This window comes from Arthroderma uncinatum (genome assembly GCF_011692745.1).
Source record: "Arthroderma uncinatum strain CBS 119779 chromosome Unknown scaffold1, whole genome shotgun sequence".
NCBI classification, from domain to species: Eukaryota; Fungi; Ascomycota; class Eurotiomycetes; order Onygenales; family Arthrodermataceae; genus Arthroderma; species Arthroderma uncinatum.
In genome coordinates this window covers 3,688,786-3,712,709 of record NW_022983863.1, presented here as the reverse complement: position 1 = coordinate 3,712,709, position 23,924 = coordinate 3,688,786, and the positions used below count along the sequence as shown (strand labels likewise).

Genomic DNA, 23,924 nt, shown 5'->3' with positions numbered 1-23,924 from the left:
CTTGCCCATCACTGTCTCTCCTGTCTTTCTTTCATGGCCATACCGTGTGTTGACCATGACTGCGCTTCTACCTTCTTTTCTCTTGTCTATAGCTGTTCTGGCAGTGTACTCCGTAAAGAAGAGGATGGGACAGGTACAGGAAGCAGAGAAGAAGCAGAAGAAGCAGAGAAGCATCTCAGAGTTGGTGCCAACTTAACCCTGATCTATATTTAGACGCCAAGCCAGCCGCATCTGGGCCATATACTCCATAGAGGATAGAAGTAAGAGAGTAAGAGTATACTAAGAGGAGAGAAGTAAGAGTATTAAGAAAAGAGAAGAGTAAGAGAAGAGAATAAGAGTATACTAAGAGAAGAACAGTATAGAGGAGAGTAAGAGGAAGAGGAAGAGGAGAGTAAGTAAAGAGGAAGAGTGTAAGGAAGGAAGGTATGTAATGTAATGTATCATACCATACCTGACCATACCAAAGTCACGGGCCCTTACCCCACTGGCCCCAAACAGGCCTAAACTGCCCTAAACTGCCCTAAGAAGGTCCCAACTAGGCCTTAACCTGGCCCAAAACAGGCCAAAGCAGGGCCCATCGCGAGTGTATCTCTCGTATCGTAATACCAACATACTCTCTCTTCTCTTACTCTTCTTACTCCTACTCTTCTCTCTTTACTCTCTTCTTACTCTTCTCTCTCTATCTTCTCCTTCTCTTCTATCCTCCTCTACTTCCCTTTACTCTCTCTATCCTCCTTTCATCCTCCTCTCTACTCCCTCTATCCTCTACTCTCTACCCTCCACTTGATCTACCAGTCTACTCTACGCTCTTTAGCCGCCGTTCCTTCGTTTCTCCCGTCTCTCCCAGGTGGAAGACGTCCCTTCGTCGTACAGGACTGATAGTATCGCATCCTCGCATCCTCCTCGCCCGTCTCTCTCTCATCAAGACTGCCTGCCTCTTCCATCGGTTCTCCGGGCAGCCCAGTGGTGAAACAGTCGTCCAGTTGCAAAGGCGAAACAGCGTCCATCCCATGACCCCGACCCGCCGTCACCACTGGCAATAACCTGCTCCTCCATCTCCGGCCCATGAGTTTATAATTCTGGCAGCCAGAGCCAGCGGACGATAGTGAGACGCCGTTGCTGTCGGGCAAAAGAGGCTGTGCCTGAGGTGGGTTGGCCCTTTTTTCTTACTCCTCCACCCTAGCGACCCTCTTAAGCGCTGGGTTGCTTGCTTTGCTGCTTTGCCGCGCCCTGCCACTGCATTGTGTTTCAGCGTGTTTCCACTGGTAGGAGAATTTATGTCAACAGCTTCAATGGCCGACAGTTCACTTGTCAACAATGGATTCACTGCCCTATTAATGCAGTGTTGGATGTTCTGTTTTGTTCTGCTCTGTCTACCAATATACTAATGCGAACTCATAGACAAACCATCATACAAATACTCCAGCAACAACCACCAGGTTGGAAGTGATCTCATGTTTGCGCAACCACCGATGATGCCTCACCCGACATCATCGTCCCTGGCAACTGCAGCATCAGAGTCGAAACGGAGGTCTCGCTCTCTCTCTCGATCGAGGCTGAGCTGGTCGACTCGTCGCTCCTCGCCGAACCCGCCGCCTTCGTCCTTCTTGCTGCCCGAACCGCTTCCTCACTCGAACCTCCAGGATGCGTACATGTCAGGCCTAGACTCGACACTGAGCAGCCAGGACAGGAAGGGCAGGTCGTTGATGTCTGAGAAGAATGGTACATCTGCTACTACCACAGCAACAACGTCAACATCAACAATATCAACAACAACAACAACGCGGTATCCGACTCTCGCATCGCCGCTGCCACTCTCATTCCTACCTCGCGAAAGCATATCGGCCACATCAGAGTCGACAGATTCGTCTCCTACCACCACGAGCTCGACGTTCGACTCGCCCATCGTCATGGAGACCTCTCCAAGCTCGTCTCCCGAGTCGCCTACCTCCGTTACCCCGCTGGGTTCCCTGCGGACACATGGAGGCGATTTCCGCAAACCAGAGGGTAGAGTAGTCAACTCCCAGGCCCTGGAGCCGCTGCTCAAGCCACCACCACCGCAGCATCAACAACAGCAACAGACACAGCCCGCAGGTGAAAAGGAAACCAGCCAGCCTGAGTCTTCTCCATCCCGCAAGGCAAGGAATCTGAAAAATCTCTCGCTCAGACTACCACAGCCTGGTCAGGGTCGACAGCCGCCCCTCAACACTGCGCCAATAGTCGATAGCGCGAGGAATCTCTCTGCACCTCCATCGCCGATGCCTCAACATGCTACCACCACAGCCAGCAAGAGGAAACCACCGAATCTCACCATCCAGACTCCAGGATTTAACCGACTGTCCTTTGCTTCAAATGGCGTGCCCGCAACTCCTACCGTCAAGCCATTCCTACGTCATGCTGAATCCTCTCCATCTCTTAATTCCATTCTCTCGCCTACATTCCCAGACCGGCCTCCGGTGACCTTCCAGCGAAGCAATCCGGCAAAACGACCCCTCTCTGGTCCACGAGACGAGCCTCACCCGTCAAACCAGCACCTCTTCACACAGCACGAGTTGCTAGAGAGGCTAAATGAAGAAGACGATAACCCAGTATCGCGTGAATCGCGCAAGGGCGCAGAACGAGGATACCCTAATGGTCCCATACTCATCTACGACGCAGGACTATATCTCTATCTCGAACCCAACCAGGAAGAAGCATCACGCTTCGATGTCGTTTTCAACGTGGCCAAGGAAGTGCGAAATCCGTTCAAGGTAGCCGCGAGAGAGAGACAGGATACAGTCATGTCCGTCTGGAAAGCGAATGTAGGTACTCTCAGACAAAACTCTGAGCCTTCCACTGCCACGTCCGACGCTACATTCATGTCTGCATTCGAATACCCTCCATCTGCTACCGAGCAAGAGAGCGAGTCAGAGTCACCTTCCACGCCCAAGGCAGAGTCTCCCCGTCAGCCAGAGTACATTCACGTTCCCTGGGACCACAACTCGGAAATCCTCGACGATCTATACACCCTCTGCGAAATGATCGACGATCGCCTGTCACAGGGAAAATCAGTGCTCATCCACTGCCAACTGGGTGTCAGTCGGTCTGCCTCGCTCGTCATCGCATACGGGTTGTATAAGAACAGGCAATTGGACTTTAACTCTGTCTACGGCTTGGTCAAGGGACGCAGTTGCTGGGTTGGCCCAAACATGAGTCTCATCTACCAGTTGACGGACTTTAGAGCCAAACTGCAGGATAAGAGTAATACGAGGAAGCAGCCGTTGCCGGAATGGCTTAACAGTCCCGTTATTCAGGATAAGGCACCGCAATTACCACTTCCACAGTCTTCAAACAAATTCGGCATCGACTCATCCCCAGCCTACAAGAAGCCTACCATCGACTCCTCGACATCCAACTCGGGCTTGGGCTTCTTCACGCATAACCCGTTCAGCCTCTCTCGTCTCACAGGCAACAACAACAACGGCAGCAATAATAACAATGGCCCATCTAGACGCAATAATGTCTCACCACGTCCTCTACCGTTACGCGAAAAATATCAAACCTTCCACTCTTATCGCCGCTCCACATCCCGTCAGGATAGCATGTTCACTTCCCGTTCATTCTTCAAGCCTCCACAGCCAGTACAAGGTGATGTCTGCATGAACATGGACGATCAGGATGGTAGTGACATTGGACCTACCGCCGTGGCAGGCGATACATCAATCTTCTCGCCTAAAACCACTAATCCGTTCGCGTTGGTTTCGCCATTTTCTCCTAGCGGTATCTTATCCCCAGCCCCTACCACAGCCGCGCCCACGACCGGCGGCCTCGGCCTAGGCGTCGATGCAGTCCGCAAATCCCTCGATGCAAATCAGCCACCGCCAATCCGACCTACATTGATGTACGATCCACGATCACCACAGCAGCCATCAGAACCAATAATAATGCGGAACATCGATGAGTTTCTATAATGGGCATGACATCGTTGGATGGTGGGGCGGTCTACTCGTTCGTTCCTCGGGACTCGGTTTCGGTTTGGACTCGGTTTGGACATTTAGGACCTGGCTGGATGTTGTCTTTTATTCTCTCTATCTATTATTATACCCCAGCGAAGCGACGCACGGCGATGAAACCTTTTTGCATCAACCACACATACACACATACATATCCACAGCACCACGCTCTCTTTTCCTTACCTCTAGCTCAATAAGCTAAACAAAGCAGGCTTTGAAACTCATGCAACTCACATCGAGGAAAAAAACACATAATCACACTCGCTTCTTTTCTCCTCCTGATCGATACGTTAGGTCCCCCTAATTCTTTTTTTTTTCTCCTCTTCTCTACTTCCTTTCCCATTTGTCGTTTTATTACGTACTTTTTTTACTGGTCTGGCGCACTTAGCATACGCATCCATAGCATTGCTAGGTAGCCATGTAGCTAGCCCAGCCTTCCTCTACACGATCACAAGACTTATGCCACACATTTTATTTCTTAATTCACTTACGGCGTTGCTGTGGTTCTGGATATTATAAGAACAGTGCATAATCTCAATTTTTTTTCTCTCTCTCAAAAAACATTCAATCGGATAGGATAGCATAGGATTGTTCGTCTGCTAGGGCAATTAAGCCTCTACTCTCTTAAACCAAATATAGTCATCCAACTCATCTTCCAATTGCAGACCTATCTCGACGGCCTTGTCACCCTCGAGCTTGAAGTCGGCTCTTATCAGCGTGCGTTCGGGGTATGGCGCCTCACCTATGTAGCCAATATACATCGTCTGTCCGCGAATATGCTTGAAGATTATGGTAAAGCCCATCGATCGATCAGAACCATCGAGGTATAGCGCACCGTCTTTTTCCTCAACCTTGACACCTCTGTAGCCATCGTTCCAGTATTCTCCCACATAAGCACTCAGCGGCAGAGTCTGAGGTTCCGCTTCCTTGGTCTCAGGACACATCTCCTCTATGAGCTCCTTCTCAACCTCGGCGCTAATAGTAGCATGATCATCATTGTCAGACTCGGATTCAGATCCATGAGCTGCCATTGAATCTAACACTCTCTTAGTATCGGATTTCGGTACGCGCACAGCCCAATCTGCCATCTTATACTTGAGGATTCTCGCAACTTCAGACGCATGATTCGAGTTCCCTAGAATCACGGCTCCAAAATTCAGCTCGGGGATGAAGAAATTGGTGCTTCCGAATCCATGGTCTGCTCCGTCATGGGTAATCATCGTATAGCCAGAATACTCCAGAACTTCCCAGCCTGCAGCATAAAAGGTCGGGACGGAGTGGGCTTCCTCCTCGCTCTCGCTATCATCGCTGTCGACGGGCGGAGCTTCTGAAATGCGCTTCTTGACGAGACCTTCATAGATGCTTTCCGTTATAGGTGCTTGTTTCTTAACCATCGCTTTAATCCATTTGATATAGTCGTTTGCGCTGGAGATGACGCGCCCTGCCCCCGTTGCTTCTGGGGAATCGACACATGGCAGTATCTTATATTTCTCAGCCTTTTCGTCCCAGAAATAGCCGGTGGCGAAACGGTCGCCTAGTCCTTTGGCTCGCGCGGCTTCTGGTTGGAGATTGGTTGAGTTCATATCAAGCGGTTTGAAGATATGGGTTTGGAGGAAATCGGAGAATGGAAGGCCAGTCTTGCATTCGACTAGGTACGCTGCAACGGTATACATCATGTTGCAGTAAAAGTACTGCGCTCGATTCGGCGCTGCCACAGTCAGGTTCCGTAGGTTCCTGGTGATTGAGCGTGCATCGTCCGGCTTAGCTGCGGTAACGCCTAGGTACGAATGGTCATGGCTATTGAGAAATTGTTAGCGATCGATCTAGCTGACACTATTCAAAACTAGGGGTTTCTGAATTGCTGAGAAAGTGGTACTTACGATGGCATTCCAGTTCTATGGCTGAGTACATCTTCAACGGTGACATCGTCATGGTCTCCACCAGGCATGACAAAATCCTCTGGCAAAAGGCTAGCCATGGGAGTGTCATACTTGATGAGCGGATATTTGTAGTCATCGTCGATTAAAAGTGCAACAGAGGCAGCCGTGAGAGCTTTTGAGACCGAAGCAACATCGAAGAGTGTATCACCCGTGCATTCCTTTGGCGGATCGAGCGATGCCTTTCCAAAGCCCACGGAATCAGTATAATCGTCATGTATGATAGCGATAGCTAGACCCGGTATATGATGTCGGTCTAGGAGGTTTTTCACGTAGGCGGTGAATTCGGGGCTGCGTAATAACTCCATGTTGATTGTCCCCTGACTTTCCTCTTTGCTGGAGCTTCAATATGGTAGAGGCAGGTTAATATGGCTTTTCCTGAAGACCTGATTGTCAAAGTAGTTTGTTGATGAAAATTTGGGTATTACAGCAGGGTATGCTGTGCAATGTCAGCCCAAATCTCGTAGGAAGCAGCTGAGTATTCAGGCTGGCGAAGGCTGGGGGATGCTGACTCTGTATAAATACTCGAGCTGATGGAAATCAATATTGGTGGGGAACCCGGTCGAGTGTTTTAGTAGCCGGACTTAGGGAACGTGATATGCATGGATATATCTAGACGAGGCATATATGATACAGATAATATCCAGCTTCTAGTCATGTAAATGTTTATTCAAGGCCTTCCCGCCTAATATTACTAGATCTCGTTCTCCTACGATTGGTGCGAGATGCATCATGGCTAGCAAACTTACATTGGTATAATTAAAATATGCGTACCTTTTCCTAGTAAACGCTAACAAAAGGTACTTACTGTTAAAAGCGGCTTAGGTTTTGAATCCCATTTCCGTGTAGTCCTAGCGGAAGGCCACGGAATATCACTGAGGCCTTGGAATATGAAGGGCGTAGAGAAATGGAGCTTCACTCGTCTTGAAGATGAGGAATTGGACAATCTGGCAAAACAACCAACTTTGCTGCAACCCCGGCACCGCAGCCTTGAGAAAGGTACATCAAGCCTAAGCTTTTGGCTTCACACCACCCCTCGGGTATGACACCACGTTAGTTTCAATTTCCTTCAAGGAGACCCCCGTTTTCATAAAGCCGCTTAAATAACGACCCCTCCATGGTCAGAAGACTGCCCGGAGAATCAAACTCAACAACCCGGCTTTTATCCATCATCACAACCTTGTCGAAATCCAGAACATTGTGCAGCTTGTGGATAATCGAAATGACTGTTTTGCCCTGGAACCTGCTGTTAATAATGCTATGGACCAGCTCATCGGTTCCAGTATCGACACTTTGATGAATTGAGAAGTTAGCATTGATCCCCCAGCCCCGCCTTTCAACGGCTAATTATCCTGAATATAGAAAGCTTATATACCTGCTAGTAGCTTCATCCATAATTAGGATAGAGCTCGAATGACACAAGGCTCGCGCAAGGCAGAAGAGTTGCCGTTCTCCATGCGAGAACAGGTCGTCTGATAGTTCGGCATCCAAGCCGCCATCGGATTCAATATGCTCCCACAGACCGACTGCTTTGAGAGCGTCGATGAAGTTCGAGTCGTCTTCCACTTCACCTGTAGTGTCAAAATTGAGCCTCACAGAGCCGTGCAAGAATGCCGGTTCTTGGGAGACGACGTTGAGGCGGGTGCGGACATCAGACCGTGACACCTTCGATATGTCTACGCCATCGATGAGAATAGTACCATTTTTCAGTTCGAGCATTCGTAGGAGGGCTAGAATCAACGAGGATTTACCGCTTTACCGCCATTTGGAGTCAGTTAAGTTACGCCAAACAACCTCCGAAGACTTAATCTTATGTAGAGGAGAAAAGACGTTACTTACCTGCCGGTTCTACCGCACACGGCAACTTTCTCGCCCGGCCTAATCTCTAGGTTAATGTCTTCGATGACGCTGGCTTCGTTTATCCTAGGTAAAACAGCGTGAGCAAAGGACGAAGGTTGGGAGTTGCATGCTTTGAAACCACATACCCATATGATCCGGACACGTTGGTCAAGGAGATAGCACCTTCTTTCGGCCAATCTTCTTCTACTGGCTCTGTTTCATCATTGACATCTTCACGCGGAGTTTTTCCTATGAAAATCTTGATTCTCGATAGTGCCCCGATTGCTATCTCCAGTTTTGTCCAATGGGCAACTAGTTGCTGTAAGCTGCCGCTGAAGTTGACGATATTGAATAACGCCACACCCAAAAGACCGGTGGAGGCTTTTCCCCGTAGGCTTGTTGCGATGGAAACCACTAAGATTGCGATTCCAGCAACAAGAAGGTCCAAGACAAGATTCAACCACCGCTGCAGACAGAACAACAGGTAATATGGCTGCTGTGACGTGTTCAGCAGGACTTTGTTTCGCTCCTGATAATCCTCCGTCCACCCATACGCGCGAATGGAGGGAAGTCCGGAGAGGACCTCTAGGAGCTGGGACTGCAAAGGTGCCATGAATTCAATCTCAAGCAGCCGGATTTGGCGGGAGGTGCGAAGGTAGATCTTTTGAATCCCGTACACTACAAAAATGCAAAATGGAATTGCGGCCCCAACGTAGGCAGACGAGCCCACAAAAACCAGGACTCCTTCCGCGATGCAGCTAAGGAAGGCAATCATTGTCATATCAAAAGCGGATGATAGTTCCATGTCAATAATCTCGAGGTCTTGGCTGAATCTAGATTGCGGAATGCGTTAGCTACATAACCACATATGTATACATTTACATATCACAGGGGATGGAGGGTGTTATCCAAACCGATTGAGTGTTTTGCCAATGTCCGTCGATGTCAAGAATGCAGTAGTTGCCCTAAAATACTCCAAGTTAGCGAATATACCAAACAGACAGTTTTGAAAATACTACAACCATACCCCATTACCGTACTTAGCAAGATACTGTGGAACCGTTTGGCAGTCTTCGGCTCGATGACCATATTAAAGATCCTTTCATAACTTTGTTAGCTGTGATGAGTCCATGTTGGTTGTATGGTTGAAGGTGAATATACCAATCGCAAAGGCCGAGTAATACCAGGCACAGGCCGCTGAGGCCAGCATATACGCCTATCCAGTATCCAAGTCGTTCATTTGGGTGGTTCACGTTTGCATCTGTCCACCACTGAAGCCAGATAGCTGCAATCCACAATTAGCAAATAAATAAAATAAAAGTAGGCGGCAAGGGGCAACTCACGCGGAAAGCTAAACCCGACAATGAAAGCGGAGGTGCATATGATATAAAAGCTTAGCAAAACCCAGCCCACATTTTGAAAATAAAATTTGTACACTGTCGAGTCCCCATGAGATCGTTCGGGAACCATTTCCTCGTCGAAGGGAGATGGCGGTAGTGATGCCTCATCTGCTGGCTTCTCCACAGCCTGGTCATCGCCAGAAACCTCACTCTGGCGACCAAGGTTTTCCGAATAACAGCCCTTAGCCACTAAGTCCTTGTACGACCCTTGCTCAATAAGCCGACCACCACTGCTGAGTATAATGATAGAATCGGCATACTCCAGATGGTGTACTATGAAAGGTTAGTTAAACGAAATGATAGCTCGATCTATGGATATTCGTACCGGAACTTGTTGCTAATACAACGGTTTGCCCGTTTTTTTTGAACATGCCGTCTGGTCCAAACAGTCGTTTTAGAATATGTTGAGCAGTAACCTGATCTAAACCCGTCAATACATCGTCAAGGATCATGACCTTTGCTCTCGAGTATAAAGCTCTCGCTAGCGCCTGATTAAGAAGTTAGCTACTGAGGATGTTTGGCAACTAGGAATGAATTTCCCTACCACACGCATCTGCTGTCCACCACTCATCCGGGATCCTCGAACGCCAACCCGGGTAAGATCCCCCTCCGGCATATCGTGGAGGTCTGTGTCAAGGGTACACGTATGCATTACTTCATCATACCAAGGCCGATTCCATTGCGACGTCCCCACGATATTATCTCGGATACTTCCAGAGGCCAACCATGGTGCCTGACTGCAGTATGCTGCTTGGGTATGACTTATCCACAAAGAACCTGAGTATGGAATCTCGCCCAAAAGCAACTTGAGGAGAATGGACTTGCCACATCCGACAGGGCCAGCAATCATTGTGATCTTATTATGATCGATTTCCAGAGATAATTCATTAATTCGCGGTTGTGTGTCCTCAGAAAAAGGGCCAGATACATCTTGCAATGTCACGTATCTGCCAAGTCCTCCTTCTTCAACTTTCTCCTCGCCCTGAGAATCAGAGACCGTGGTTTGTAGGGGCGATTTTGATTCTGTGTCAATGGCAAGCAATGGCTCGAGCCCTGAGATCAATCGGCAGTCTAATCTTTCGTCTTCGCGTAGGTATGTCTGAATTCGTTGGAAACCTTTCACTATGGCTACCAGATGCTCTCCTCCCTGAGTGAGGGTGCCCATAGGGTGTTCGAGAAGCGAGAACAGCGTCAGGGCAGAGAATGCGACGGAATCGGTCAAAGGTTCAGTGTCATTCTTCTTTGCGAGTATACTATACAGCCCAAATCCGAATACGGGGGCAAATGTAGAGGAGGTGTAGGCTAAACAATTCCATTAACAAATGCAGGAGGCCACATATAAGCGATTGATGTAGACATGCATTTTGGAGCCTAGTGATAGCGGGGTTTGACTTACACATTACCAAAACTAGCACATCGAGGAAGCGGGATCGTCTCGAGCTTCTGATCTCTTCATCACGAAGCGTTTCTACACCTGATGCGACAGGGGTTGCTATCCCACTCATCCGGATGGCTTTCATCGAACCAAGGACTTTAGAAGTCACGGAAATACGCTCTCCAATGGCGTCAAGCCACTGTATATGAGCATTGCCTGCTGCTATGGCTAATGGAATTCCAGCAGCGAGACAGACTATAGTACAGGCACCCAATAAGTATATAGATATGATAAGGCAGGGGGAATGTTTTGGTACGTACTGAGAATAAATACTGCAGAGGCCACCATCGCCATTTGGAGCAATCGTGCCAGCAACCACAAGGCCAAGCTAGCCTCCAGAATACTACTATAAAATTCGTGCAGGTCCAATAGACCACTAGAAACCCACTCCACGTCCGCGTTTAGATGCGTTATGGCAATGCTGTCAGAGGTTGCCGAACACTCTACGCGGAGAGTCTTTTGAAAGATCATGGTACTCAAGCTGCCTCGAACCATCGTGATTACGCGATAGGTTTTATGCTCGTAGACCGCTTGGGAAATCTATCGCTCATTTTAGCTATATCGTTCTATGCGTATCGGAGTCTCACATATACGTACGGCATGTCCCACGTAAACAATTGCGTATGCAGCGATCAACCCGTACCCCTGATAGCGTGAAATCGAGCTATCACTCTCACCTATAAACTCCAGTACTCGCTGTACTAGGAAAGGCTGTGCGAATGAGAAGCCAATACACGCGAGACGGGGAATGACCCCCGCCGCGATGTGCCATTTATAATGCAGCAAAAACGAAGAAAGGAGAGCGTGAGATGCAGATTTGTCTATTAATTGACAGCAGTCAGCGAATATCCGGTGTTAACTACCTGAGAATTCTTTGGGCTGCACTCTTACCTGTGTTCTTCCATCTTTCTATCAAAACCTGGGGATCAGCTGCACCGAGCAGGTCGTCATCGAGAACGTTTAGTGAGCTAATTGGGAGGAGGTTCTTGAAGCCCTTCCGTAAGACGTTGTTCACCCACCAGAACACGCTGCGGTTATATATTCCCCCGATTGCCTCTGCAGCGCTGTCCTTGTAGGGATCCTTCAATAGAGATCGCTTCTCAGTTGCCTCCAGCCCTAAAATTACCACTTTTATTCCACAGCCGACGGAGAACAGCACCGCTATTGGTAGACGTTCGATGACCAGCCAGATGGTCCGGCAGCGGGCGATGTCGACTAGCAATGAGAACCCCAGGTACAGGTTTATAATCGTTGATGGGCGCAGGGACCGTTTGTGCTCAAGATGAGACACGTAAAGAATGAAGATAAAAGTTATAATGGTCACAATTGTGGCAGGAACCGTGGCTACGGTGCGGGAGGCACCATCGGCGGCCCAAAGGATAAGGAGTACGAGCTGCAGAACCAGGTATAATGAAATCGCCACTAACTTGACCACCGAGAGCCATGACGGCCTGACCTTTACTGGAACATGCTGGAGCTTCCGAACGCGGAATAGCAACAGTAGACATGCAATTGCAGAAGGGACAATTGTTAGAATATTCTCCTCAAAGAGCAAGGTGAAGTCGAAGCCGTTGAAACACGATGGTTGGATAAAAGGTCCAAACACGTTTTCATCCCGTACGGTGCAAGGACGGGGCATGATCGCGGATTAGGAGGAGATTGATAGGATTACCGCGACTCCAGCCCTGCAGACAAACCACCTTGATGCTATCCTTATAGAAAATAGTCACCCTTTTTTTGTCGGGAGCTCGTGCATTCCACTAGTCAATAACCACGTACGCAAGATTGAGGATCAAGGCATTGCCTCCGTTTCCAGATCAGCACATTGCATATCTTAAGATAGTTAAACGGCGGTGTGGGTGATTCCACATTCCTGCAACTACCTGGGGGCTGATTTCCTTGGATGCCGTGTGGAAGGTCTGGGAGGGCCATCGGCCAAGAGAAGAGACGAGTTCCCGGGCTGAGTGGGTACGTACTTCGATTAAGCATCGTTGATACCGCGGTGGCTTTACTAGTTATGGCTAATAGTAAAAGGCGTAAAGGGGGTATAGCGCGGCTAGGAAACCAGCTGAATATCCATAGCTTTGAGGTTAATATAGTGGGAGTCAAAACTATTAATAGTGCTAACTAATAGTAAGGCTCAATGATAGCGAGACCTCCAAAGCTACCCAGCCTGGAGGAGCACCCAGCGACACAGCTGATGGAGTAATTCGTGCCATGACAGGGCAGTGTGATGTAGTCCTGTTCTAGATTTCATGTTCTAGATTTCATGTTTGTTGTCTCGTCGTCAAACTTGGAAGATTTTGGTTGGTCAACTCGTGTCACGTGATGAAAAATAAGGTAAAAACGTGAGATGCATCACCTTGACTACAACAAACTATGCGAGCGCCACAACGAAGGCTCTTGGGCAGCTCCAGCAAGCTAAGGTGGTCTTAGCGGCATGAAGTGCCGTGGTCGTTTGGTATGACATCGAGGATATGATTCATTTGATGCATGAATTGGCTGATACACTGATTCATTGCTCTGCTCAGCAGGTTCCTTGCTATGTTGATTCCTTGATCGGTACTCCGTAGATTGGACTGATTTTTCTGTTGGTCTGCCGTTATCCTGCTCAGTTGATCCATCCTTTCCGGCCTTCATCCGCATGTGAAGGATTGTGACATTACCACTTTGTTATTCGCTTAGTAGCTCGCATAATTCCCCGCATGCCATGGCGAAGATCAGCGGGATCGGGCGGCCATATGCCCACCTGCTAACTGATGGAGGAGGCTGTTCCCCTTTTAGCGTCATACGCCTAGTTCTGTACTATGTACTCCGTATAATAATATGCCAAACTAACATCAAATTTCTCCTACAGCCCTATGTTATTGGCTAGCGGGAGGGCTAGATGGCTGGCCTGGAGCACAGGACCAGGGGAGACGAGGTTCGCCTGCCTCCCACCAATCGAAGGCATCGGACTTAACTTTCGGAGAGGCCTGGAGCTGGAGGCCTGGAGCTGGAGGCCTGGGAGCTGGAGGCCTGGGAGCTGGAGGCCTTGGAGCTGGAGGCCTGGGAGCTGGAGGCCTTGGAGCTGGAGGCCTTGGAGCTGGAGGCCTGGAGCTAGAGGCCTGGAGCTGGATGCCTGGAGCTGGAGGCCTTGGAGCTGGATGCCTGGAGCTGACAGCGGCTGAAGTGTTTTAACTCCAGAAAGACGGGAGGTATACATAAAGCTAGCAGTAGGAGTAGCCCACCGATATGCTGGCGATCAAAATGGCCATTTGACTACTGGATGCCAAGTTATAGGGCCGATCATCTCGGCTATATTTTCTTCTTCTATGTACCTTTACCATGGTTTAAAAGGTAGAAAAAAGAAAGAACGAAAAGACTTGAAGGGTGCTCCGTAGCCTTGCTATCAAAAGAGTCCTCCATCCACTTAGCTTGTGATGGAGACAGTAACTCGTACAATCGGGTAGGAGTTATTTTTGGGCTGTATGTTGTAGTCCTGATGAGGGTTAGTATTATAGGGAAACTAAAGATCAGTAGCGTGGAAGCACGAGTATTGCAAACCGGCCTATGTTTCTCGCATGCTCACATAGTTATTGTAAAACCAACTGCCACCTGGAGTAGCAAAAAACGCACAGGTAGGATTGGTGAAACCTTACTTCGACCTTCTTTTCTTTTTGGGTGGAACCTCGCTTGTTTAACGGTTCAAAGAGCGCTCACACAAGCCACTCTATGATATCCCGTCTACATAGCTAGAGAGGAGCTCTCGGACCGGAGAAAGAGAAAAGAAAGGAGAAGATAATGCCAGCTGTTACAGGAAGAACAGGTGTGGACTGCACACATGATCTGCACTGTGACGTCGGGTGCAATGCGGATGTCATGGAGGGTTCATCCACCTCCTATGGTGATCCTCGAGGCCGCCATAAATATCCTATATTATCAGCTGATATGTCAATTCCTCTCGTTGAAAGAAGGGGGCGGTAAAATGAATAAAAAAATCCTCTTCACCACACCTCACCATACCAATTATCTGCTTTGAAACCTAGAGGAAGACACAATGCTATCTCTTTCAGTCCCACAATCCCATGACGAGCTCGCTCCCCATCGGGAGCTTCACCGTTTGCTCAACAATGGCCAACTAGCCACCCCCGAGCACAGGGGTATCTCCCCCCTAGAAGAGGCCCAATCCGCTGATCACGCGGAGCTGGACCTGGAGAGCCAAATGCGGCTGTTGTGGGCTCGAGTACTCGCAATCAACCCTGATAGCGTTGGAAAACATGATGATTTCTTCCAATGCGGCGGTTCAGCCGCCAGTGCGCTTCACCTGAGTCAGATCACAAGCGATCATGGGCTGCTCTTAACTGTGAAAGATATATTTCAAGCTCCACGTCTAGCAGACCTATCCGCTAGAGCTCGTTCATTAACAGAATCGACCGACCCTGACTCCATCCATCCTTTTTCATTGCTGAAACCTTCCTTGGATCAACGAGAAGCCCGCGCCCATGCGGCCCAATTGTGTCATGTTAAGGAACCCCAAGTGCTGGACATGTTCCCATGCACGCCGCTACAGGAAGGAATGTTGGCCCTCACGCGTAGCAATTCCGAAAACTATGTGCAACAATCGATCTATGAGATAGATAGCGGTATCGATATCGAACGACTCCGGGCGGCTTGGGACCAGGTAGCGGCAATAAATCCCATCCTACGCACGCGGATAGTGAGCCTGCCATACCACGGCATCATGCAGGTTGTCCTTGACCAAGGCGTGGAGTGGATATTCGAACCTACCCTCGACCGGTATCAGCAGCGAGCCACGCCCGAGGAGCTTCCGATGGGCCTGGGCGACCCCCTTACCCGGTTTGCTATAGTTAGTGGGGATACTGGGCAGCCTCGCTTCTTCGTTTGGGAGATACATCACGCCCTGTATGATGGATGGTCTTTGCCGTTAATCCTGGGAGATGTTGAGCATGCCTATTACCAGGAGGCCAGCCCTGAGCTCACACCCCTGACCCCATTTATCAAGTACATCCAAGAACTTGATCAAATCTCTCTCCGCCGGTTTTGGACCGACCAGTTCGCTGGACTTCAAGGAACGGGGTTTCCCTGTGCAGGCGGAACAACCTGTATAGAGCCATCCCCAACCGTTCTAACAACGATGATGACCCTTCGCGTGTCCGAGCTAGATTGGGGCTGCAGTGACTTCACACCCGCTACAATCGTCCGCGCGGCGTGGGCGGTGGTGATGGCGAGTCGCACTGATTCCAATGAGGCCCTATACGGTGTGACAGTGACAGGCCGCCAGGCGGCAGTTCCGGGCATAGAACGGATGGCAGGTCCAACCATCGCCACCGTTCCAGTTCGTGTGAAGGTCGATTGGGCGAGGGGAGCCTACTCACTCTTGGAGGCGGTGCAGAGGCAGGCGGCCGACATGATTCCCTTCGAGCAGACAGGTCTACAGAACATTCGACGCATCAGTGAGGCGGCCGCGATTGCCTGCCGCTTCCGTTCACTCCTAGTCATCCATCCCGCCCCATCAGAGAATCTTCAACCTCCAGAGAGGCCTTTCCTCGCTGAGGTTGCTCACCCGCCGATGGAGGGCCGCGAGTGTAGTGGCAGATATGCCATTGACATCGATTGCGAGCTGTCCTCTAACGGAGTTCGTGCAAATATGGAGTTCGATACTCGTCTTATCCGCAAGCCAGAAATGAACCGCATCGTCCAGGAGTTTGGGGATGTTTTAAGGCACCTGGCGGGTAGCTCTCATGGTCAGACGAGTCTAGCTGATATGGTTGCATCAATCTCATCTCCTTCGACGGCAAGGATAGCCGACATCTTGCGGTGGAATGCGCGCGTCCCTGATCCCATTGAAGAGTGCGTGCACCGCAAGATCGAAGACAAGGCTCTAGAGTGCCCGCGATCTCCGGCAATACATGCGTGGGACGGCGACCTGACGTATCAGCAGTTCATAGAGACCTCCACCAGACTTGCACTTCAGCTAGCCAGGATGGGCATAGCGGGAACCCTGGTACCACTGTTGTTTGAGAAGTCACTCTGGATGCCGGTAGTGGTGCTCGCCGTGATGAAGGCGGGTGGTACTTTAGTGGCTCTAGACATGAAGCAGCCGAAAGAACGGCTCATCCAGATTGTATCTCAGACCAATTCACCAGTATTATTATGCTCGGAGCAGAATAAGGCTCTGGCCCAGATGCTCGGGCGCCAGCATTTTGAAGTTGGATGGAGCAATCACCACCAAGATACCAATAATCAGCAACTGATTGGGGAACTGCCCATCGTTCATCCCAGAGACCTGTTGTACATCATCTTCACCTCTGGAAGCACTGGTACACCAAAGGGGGTCCGTATCACGCATCGCAACTTCTGTACTGCCATTGCACACCAACAAAAGGCGTTGCAGTACAGTGAAAAATCAAGAGTGATTGATTTTGCCTCATATGCCTTCGATGTCACCTGGTCCAACTTTTTCCTGGCCTTGACTGCAGGTGCATGCATATGTATCCCCTCTGCACAGGAACGCGAAAATCAACTGGCCGACTGCTTAACTAAATATGATATCAACTTCATGGACTCAACGCCCTCACTAGCCAGAGCCTTGGGCAAAGACGTACTGTCAAGGCTAACCACATTGATCCTGGGTGGAGAGGCGATTCTACCGAGCGACGCCTGGTTAGCGGGTGACCATACCCGGGTTATCAACGCATATGGCCCTGCTGAGTGTACTCCGACAACCCTGCTGGCACCACTGGACGCAACTGGCGTTCGGATTGGCCGAGGTGCCGGCGTGTGTACATGGATCGTGGAGGCAGACGACTCTCAGCAGCTGGCGCCGATGGGCGCTGTTGGGGAACTGTGGCTCGAAGGGCCTCTCGTTGGTGATGGGTATCTTGACGATGCTGAAAAAACCGCTGCCGCCTTTGTTCAGGACCCCATCTGGTTAGTAAAGCAGGTTGGGAGGCATGGGTGCGTCTACCGCACAGGAGATCTGGTTCGATATGAAGCGGATGGATCAATTGTCTTCGTCGGGCGGAAAGACCACCAGGTCAAGATCAGAGGTCAGCGTGTCGAGTTAGGCGAGGTAGAAAGTGCCATCCGCCAGCTTGTTCAGCAAGCTGTAGCTCATGTTGTTGTCGAGGCCATACAGCAGACTCCCGAAGCTACTGGTCTTACTTTGGTCGCTTTTTTGACCCTTCAAGAAGCCCAAACAATGAGTGAGGCCACACACAGCACCGCCGTGAGGCAGATCACTGACGGGCTCGCTGGTCGGCTAGAGGAACTATTGCCCTCATACATGGTTCCAACCGTATATTTCCCACTACAGGAGATGCCTGTGATAGCCACTGGCAAGATCGATCGGAAGCGTCTATGCGCAGTGGGCCAATCCTTGTTATTAAAAGCCCGTACTGATATCCAGGGAGAAGATGAGATTGAGAACCGGGAAAAGGAACCGTTAAGTGAAACGCAAACGATATTACAGAAAACTTGGATGTCCGTTCTCAACCTGTCGCAGGAGGAAGCATCGATTGATGTGCCATTCGCCCGGTTGGGCGGAGACTCCATTTCGGCCATGCAAGTGGTATCACAGTGCCGGATGCACAACCTTCACTTGACTGTGAGCGACATCCTGCAGGCACGCACGATCAGGAACCTAGCCGTCTGCTGTCGGGTAGATCAATCTCAGGACCATGCATCGGTTGCCGAGCTCGAAGATGAAGACCATTTGTCTCCATTCGCGTTGTCCCCAATTCAGCGCAATTTCTTTGATACTTACCCTGACGGGCTAAACCACTATAACCAATCCTTTCTCTTGGATCTCAAGGACCCTGTGTCTGTGGCCGCTCTTAAGACCGCTATGGACGCAATTGTTGCTCGTCACGCAATGCTACGTGCACGTTTTGAGAAGAGCCCAGTCACGGAAGTTTGGAGGCAGAAGATCGCTGAGAATGGCGCAGAGTTATTCGGATTTGCCGAGCACTCGATGACTGATAATGCAGCAGTCTGCACGGCAGCTCAATGGCGACAAGAGAACCTAGACATCCAGCAAGGTCCCGTCTTTGCTTGTGACCTGTTCAACCTCCCTAATGGTAACCAGATGATCTTGCTGTCTGCGCATCACTTGGTGATGGACCTAGTATCCTGGCGTATCTTGTGGGCCGACCTAGAGGATCACCTTCAACATGGCGAACTCCGTTCTCCTCAGACACTATCCTTCCATTCCTGGTGTGCGCACCAAGCAGAGGTGGGCCGCACGCTGTCACCATTGGCAGTGCTCCCGTACTCTATACCCCAGCCTCAGTTAAGTTTCTGGGGTGTACCCCTGGAGGATAATACCTTTGGCCAATGCGAGTCCGTAGATGTGGCCTTTTCCCAGGATACTAGCTCCATGGTATTTGGGAGAAGTAATGATAGTCTCCGGACCGAGGCTGTAGATCTTATTCTCAGCGCTCTATTCCACGCGTTCGTCCATACGTTCCCGGAGCGCTCTATGCCCGCGATCTGGATTGAAGGCCATGGACGTGAGCAGCCTTCCGACCGCCCAGTCGACATCTCAGGGACTGTAGGATGGTTTACTACGCTGTATCCCCTCGCCGTTCCCATCAGTTCGGATCACTCCCTCGCCCTTGACGTTGTCCGACTTGTCAAAGACACACGTCGAAAGGTACCTGGCAAGGGGCAACCATTTTCAGCTTGCCGATATCATAGTGAATCTGGCCGTCAAGCCTTCAAGGCTCATGATGTCCCGGAGCTCGTGTTTAACTTTTCAGGTCGGTTCCAGCAGCTCGAGAAAGAAAATGGCATTTTCAATGCCTCGTCATCGACCCCGGACATGGATGATACGATGCCCACGATCACAGAAATTTCTAAGTCAGCACGACGCCCTTCCATGATTGATATAGAAGCAGGTGTGGTTGACGGGGAGTTAAAAGTTTCATTTATCATTCACAAAATGATGAACGGGGATCGGCTACGAAATTGGATTAGCAACTTCAAACAGGATCTAGAACTCCTATCTCACAACCTGGCTCAATCCCCGATTGGGTTCACATTGAGTGACTTACCTCTGCTCCCCATATCATACCAGGGCCTCAACAACCTCCTTGATCAGCAAATCCCTCGAATGGGAATTAAATCAGAATCCATTTTAGACGTCTATCCATGCTCACCTTTACAAGAAGGCATGTTAATAAGCGCGGCCAAGGGGGCTGGCTCGTACCATACCCACACTATCTGGCGTTGTGTGCCAGCTGAAGGAAGTGTTTGCCCCTTGCAACTGGAAATGGCCTGGAAGAAAGTGGTCAGCAGGCATACTGTTCTCTCTTCTGTCTTTGCTCTTCATCCTGAGGGCAATGGGTTCATCCAGATGGTGCTCGACGGACCGCCAATTCGCGTGAAGCAGATCACAACAGAGTCCGATAGTCCAACCACGGCGTTACTAGAGATGGACACTCCAGTATTTACCGCTAATGAGCCTCAACATATGCTAGCCATCTGTCAATCGAGTGTGACGGGAGAAGTGGCCTTTCGTCTTGATATGGATCATACCCTGAATGACGCTCAATCCGTATCCATCCTCCTAGAAGAGCTTGCAAAGGTTTATGACGGCTCCGAAATACTGCCAACTGCCCCGGCCTTAGTCGACATCATCCGTTATATTCATAAAACCCCCAGAGCACAGACTACGGCCGCCTGGGTGAACCTCCTGGATGGTATAGAGCCGTGTAACTTTCCAGTGTCATCGTCTTCGGCTACAGGACGAATGTTGCGCGAAACCTTCAGCGAGATATCAGGCCCCACCCCGATATTTAAGGCCAATATCGTGGACTTCTGTAAAAAGGCAAGCATCCTGCTTTCGTCTTTCCTGCAGGTGGCCTGGGCCATGACCCTCTCCTACCATACAGGCATGCACCACGTTTGCTTTAGCTACCTGACCTCTGGCCGTGACGCTCCCGTTGCCGAGGTGGAGAGGATGGTCGGGCCGTTGGCCAACCTGCTCATCAGCAGAGTTGATCTGGGTGCACCAGCAAGTCTAGTGCTTCGGACGGCCTCGGAGAGAACGGGAAAAAATCTAGCCATCCAAAATGTGTCTATAGCAGAGGTCCTCCACCGTCTTGGGCTCTCTGGAGAACGGCTCTTCAATACATCCCTTTCAATTCGCTATGCAGCTAAGGATGAGGAAGGTCCGAAAAACGGGATTTCGTTCCAAACCCTGGACAGTGAAGATGAGCACGAGGTATGATGACCACACTATACTCGTTGAATATAGAGGACTAACATGGAACCATAGTATGACTTAAAACTTAGCGTGTTGGTAGTCAGTGGCGGTCAAGCTGATTTCTTGATCGAGTATCGTGAGCCTTATGTCACGCAGCGGGTGGCTCAAGAGGTCTATGAGACCCTTAGACAAGCGATTGATTATCTTCTGTCCATCGATGTTGATCTTACTGATGATGATCCTGAATTGGCGGCGAGCACCCTAGTCGTTGGTAGTGACAGCCGCGCGAAGTCATCTTCACTCTTCGACCAATTTTTCGCGCAAGCAGGCGGTGTCGAGAAGTCCATTGCAGAGGACTTCTGGAAAGATCAGTTCGCCGGTATTCGAGCCGGCCACTTCCCCGAAGTGAAGCCAGCGGCATCCTCTCAAATAAAATGTGACAACAAGGTACACCTGACCACAGAAGACCTCGATCTGGCTGGAGGCAATTTCGCGGTAGATGTCATAGTTAGGGCTGCATGGGCACTCCTGACGGCTCGCGTCTCATGCTCTGACGAGAGCTTGTTCGGGGCCATTCTTCCAGGCAGTGGAGAGGCAGAACCGATATTCCCTAGCCGTATAGTCCTTGATTGGGGAAGCAGCATTAGTTGCCTTCTACACAAGGTAGAGCAGCAAATTTGCGAGATGGCACCGTTCCAGCGGATGCATCTAGAGCAGATATCCCGCTTATCAGACGAGGCTGCCCTGGCCTGCAATTTCCAAACCCTGCTGATAGTCCGTTCCCCTGGCGATGAAGAGGACGAAGGCCAGCGAGAATATAACGCTGCCAATAAAGTCGAGGAAAAAGGCTGGGATAGATATGCAGTGGTGGTCGAAGTTCGCCTGGAGGAAAGCCTGGCCACGCACATTAGCATCAAGTTTGACTCTCATATCGTGGGCGCGGATCGAGCTTCCCGACTTATCCATGAGCTCGAGCATATTCTCCGTCAATTACTCGATATTGACCGGCGGCAGAGTAAGCTCAGCGACGTGACGGTGGCAAGTAAACGCGACCTCAACGATATCTGGACCTGGAATGCCACACTACCGCCTACGATTGAGGGCTGCATCCATGATTTGATACTTGAACAAGCTATACAACGGCCACACTTCACCGCTATCAGCGCATGGGATGGAGACCTTACATATGGCCAACTCCATGAGCTGTCATCCAAGCTAGCGCACCAGCTGCTCATCAAGGGTATCGGCAAGGGGAGTATCGTTCCTCTTTGCTTTGAAAAGTCCAAATGGATGCCGGTCGCTGCACTTGCAGTTATGAAGGCAGGGGGTGCGTCCGTGGCAGTCAATACGGCACTCCCAGAGCAAAGAATCCAGTCGATCGTAACCCAGGTCTTCGCTGATTCGAAGGTTAAGCTTCTACTGTCATCTGTGCCAAACAGCACTCTCTGTCAGCGGCTGGGTGGTGATGAAGTGTTGACTGTAGGGAGTGATCTGTTTCTCCCTATTGCCCCGAACACGCCTTCTCCCCAATGGCCTACCGTCCACCCATCAGACACCTTATATGTTGTGTTCACTTCCGGCACAAGCGGGAATGCAAAAGGGGTCGTCATCACCCACCAGAACTTTTATAGCGCAATTGCCTACCAGCGACATCTTCTTGGGATTGATAGCAGCTCAAGGGTATTTGATTTTGCTTCGTATGCGTTTGATGTAGTCTGGCTAAACCTACTCAAAACGCTCACCGCGGGAGGTTGTCTTTGCATTCCATCCCAAGAGGAGCGCGAGAACGATCTCGGTGCCTGTCTAGTCAAGTATCAGGCAACAGTCGTTGATCTAACGCCCTCTGTCGCGCGCATCATCGAGCCGAAAACTGTTCTTTCCAAGCTATCTACCTTAATCTTGGGAGGTGAAGCCGTCTCACCAAGCGACTTGGACCTGGTAGACGAAAGCACGCAGGTGGTGGTGGCCTATGGTCCAGCTGAATGTACCCCAACAAGTGCAATCCTGCAGTTGACCAGACACTCAGATGGAGGAGGAATTGGCCATGGGGCAGGTATGTGCCCATGGATAGTTGATCTTGAAAACCCCGATGCACTTGCTGCGGTGGGCACCATTGGCGAGCTTTGGCTTGAGGGACCCCTTGTTGGTTGTGGATATCTCAACAACCCTGAAAAGACTTCGAAGGCCTTCATCCAGGACCCCGTGTGGCTTCGGTGTGGCTCTCCAGGTGGCGAGCAACCAGGTCGCCGAGGAACCCTCTATCGCACTGGCGATTTGGTGCGATACAACGAGGACGGTTCGCTTGTCTTCCTTGGACGCCGGGACACGCAGGTCAAAATCAGAGGCCAGCGTGTCGAACTGGGAGACATCGAACATCACGTCCGTTGCGCGATAGTCGGCTCTGGAGCGGTTGACGGTACTGTGCAGGTCGTGGCCGAGCTCCTCCAGCTACCAGGGATGAACGATAGGTCTCTTGTGGCGTTCGTGAGTCTCGAGGGCGCCACCGTAGGTCGAGAATCCGAAGATTACAGCAGCTTCGTCCAGAAGACAATGGCTGGTATTAGGGAGCAGCTTGAACAGCTGTTGCCTCGCTATATGGTGCCGTCGGTATATATACCGATCCAAAACATTCCAATCTCGCCGACGGGCAAGACTGACCGACGGGAGCTACATCGTATCGGCGCCTCCTTCACCGTCCAGGGAGTTGCATCTCTGTGCGGCTCATCCGTCGACAATCGGCGTCCGCCACAGACGAACACGGAGAAGTTGATGCAGAGTCTCTGGGCGGAGGTTCTCCAGATCGATGACCTGGACCGTATCAGCGCAAATGATAGCTTCTTCCGAATCGGCGGCGACTCGATTGCAGCTATGCGAATTGTAGCCATGGCACGCTATCAAGGCCTCGAATTCACCGTCCGCGATGTGTTCCAGTTTCCTGTCCTTTGCGATCTCTGCAGTCGATGCCAGGAAGAGTTGAAAAACTAGCGCTATTTATCGAAGCGACGGTGTGTTTGATTCTGCTCTCCATGAGATGATACATGTATCCAGTCTCTATCAAGAATGTTCAAGAGACAAGTCTCCTATGTAGTTAGTTATATTGAAATCTCCATG

The 23,924-nt window shown here is 50.4% G+C and overlaps 4 protein-coding genes across 4 annotated transcripts; 2 read left to right on the top strand and 2 right to left on the bottom strand.

The window, feature by feature from the left end:
* Positions 1 to 1,472: 1,472 nt before the first annotated feature.
* On the top strand, positions 1,473 to 3,950 carry GIQ15_01129 (uncharacterized protein; the record flags this gene model as incomplete). Its single annotated transcript, XM_033548546.1, has 1 exon — positions 1,473 to 3,950. The coding sequence occupies one exon, from the start codon at positions 1,473 to 1,475 to the stop codon at positions 3,948 to 3,950; it is 2,478 nt and encodes an 825-aa protein (XP_033409497.1).
* A 650-nt stretch (positions 3,951 to 4,600) lies between these two features.
* Positions 4,601 to 6,237, bottom strand: GIQ15_01128 (beta-lactamase family protein; the record flags this gene model as incomplete). Its single annotated transcript, XM_033548545.1, has 2 exons — positions 4,601 to 5,789; positions 5,873 to 6,237. The coding sequence occupies 2 exons, from the start codon at positions 6,235 to 6,237 to the stop codon at positions 4,601 to 4,603; spliced, it is 1,554 nt and encodes a 517-aa protein (XP_033409496.1).
* A 751-nt stretch (positions 6,238 to 6,988) lies between these two features.
* GIQ15_01127 (Cyclic peptide transporter) lies at positions 6,989 to 12,242 on the bottom strand (the record flags this gene model as incomplete). The annotated part of the gene is made up of 14 exons (XM_033548544.1): positions 6,989 to 7,220; positions 7,305 to 7,682; positions 7,769 to 7,852; positions 7,915 to 8,601; positions 8,683 to 8,733; positions 8,796 to 8,867; positions 8,930 to 9,053; positions 9,112 to 9,441; positions 9,494 to 9,656; positions 9,713 to 10,470; positions 10,565 to 10,798; positions 10,864 to 11,143; positions 11,201 to 11,424; positions 11,495 to 12,242. 14 exons carry the CDS (start codon positions 12,240 to 12,242, stop codon positions 6,989 to 6,991), a joined length of 4,365 nt encoding a protein of 1,454 aa, XP_033409495.1.
* A 2,400-nt stretch (positions 12,243 to 14,642) lies between these two features.
* On the top strand, positions 14,643 to 23,798 carry GIQ15_01126 (non-ribosomal peptide synthetase; the record flags this gene model as incomplete). The annotated part of the gene is made up of 2 exons (XM_033548543.1): positions 14,643 to 20,831; positions 20,886 to 23,798. The coding sequence occupies 2 exons, from the start codon at positions 14,643 to 14,645 to the stop codon at positions 23,796 to 23,798; spliced, it is 9,102 nt and encodes a 3,033-aa protein (XP_033409494.1).
* Positions 23,799 to 23,924: the final 126 nt, after the last annotated feature.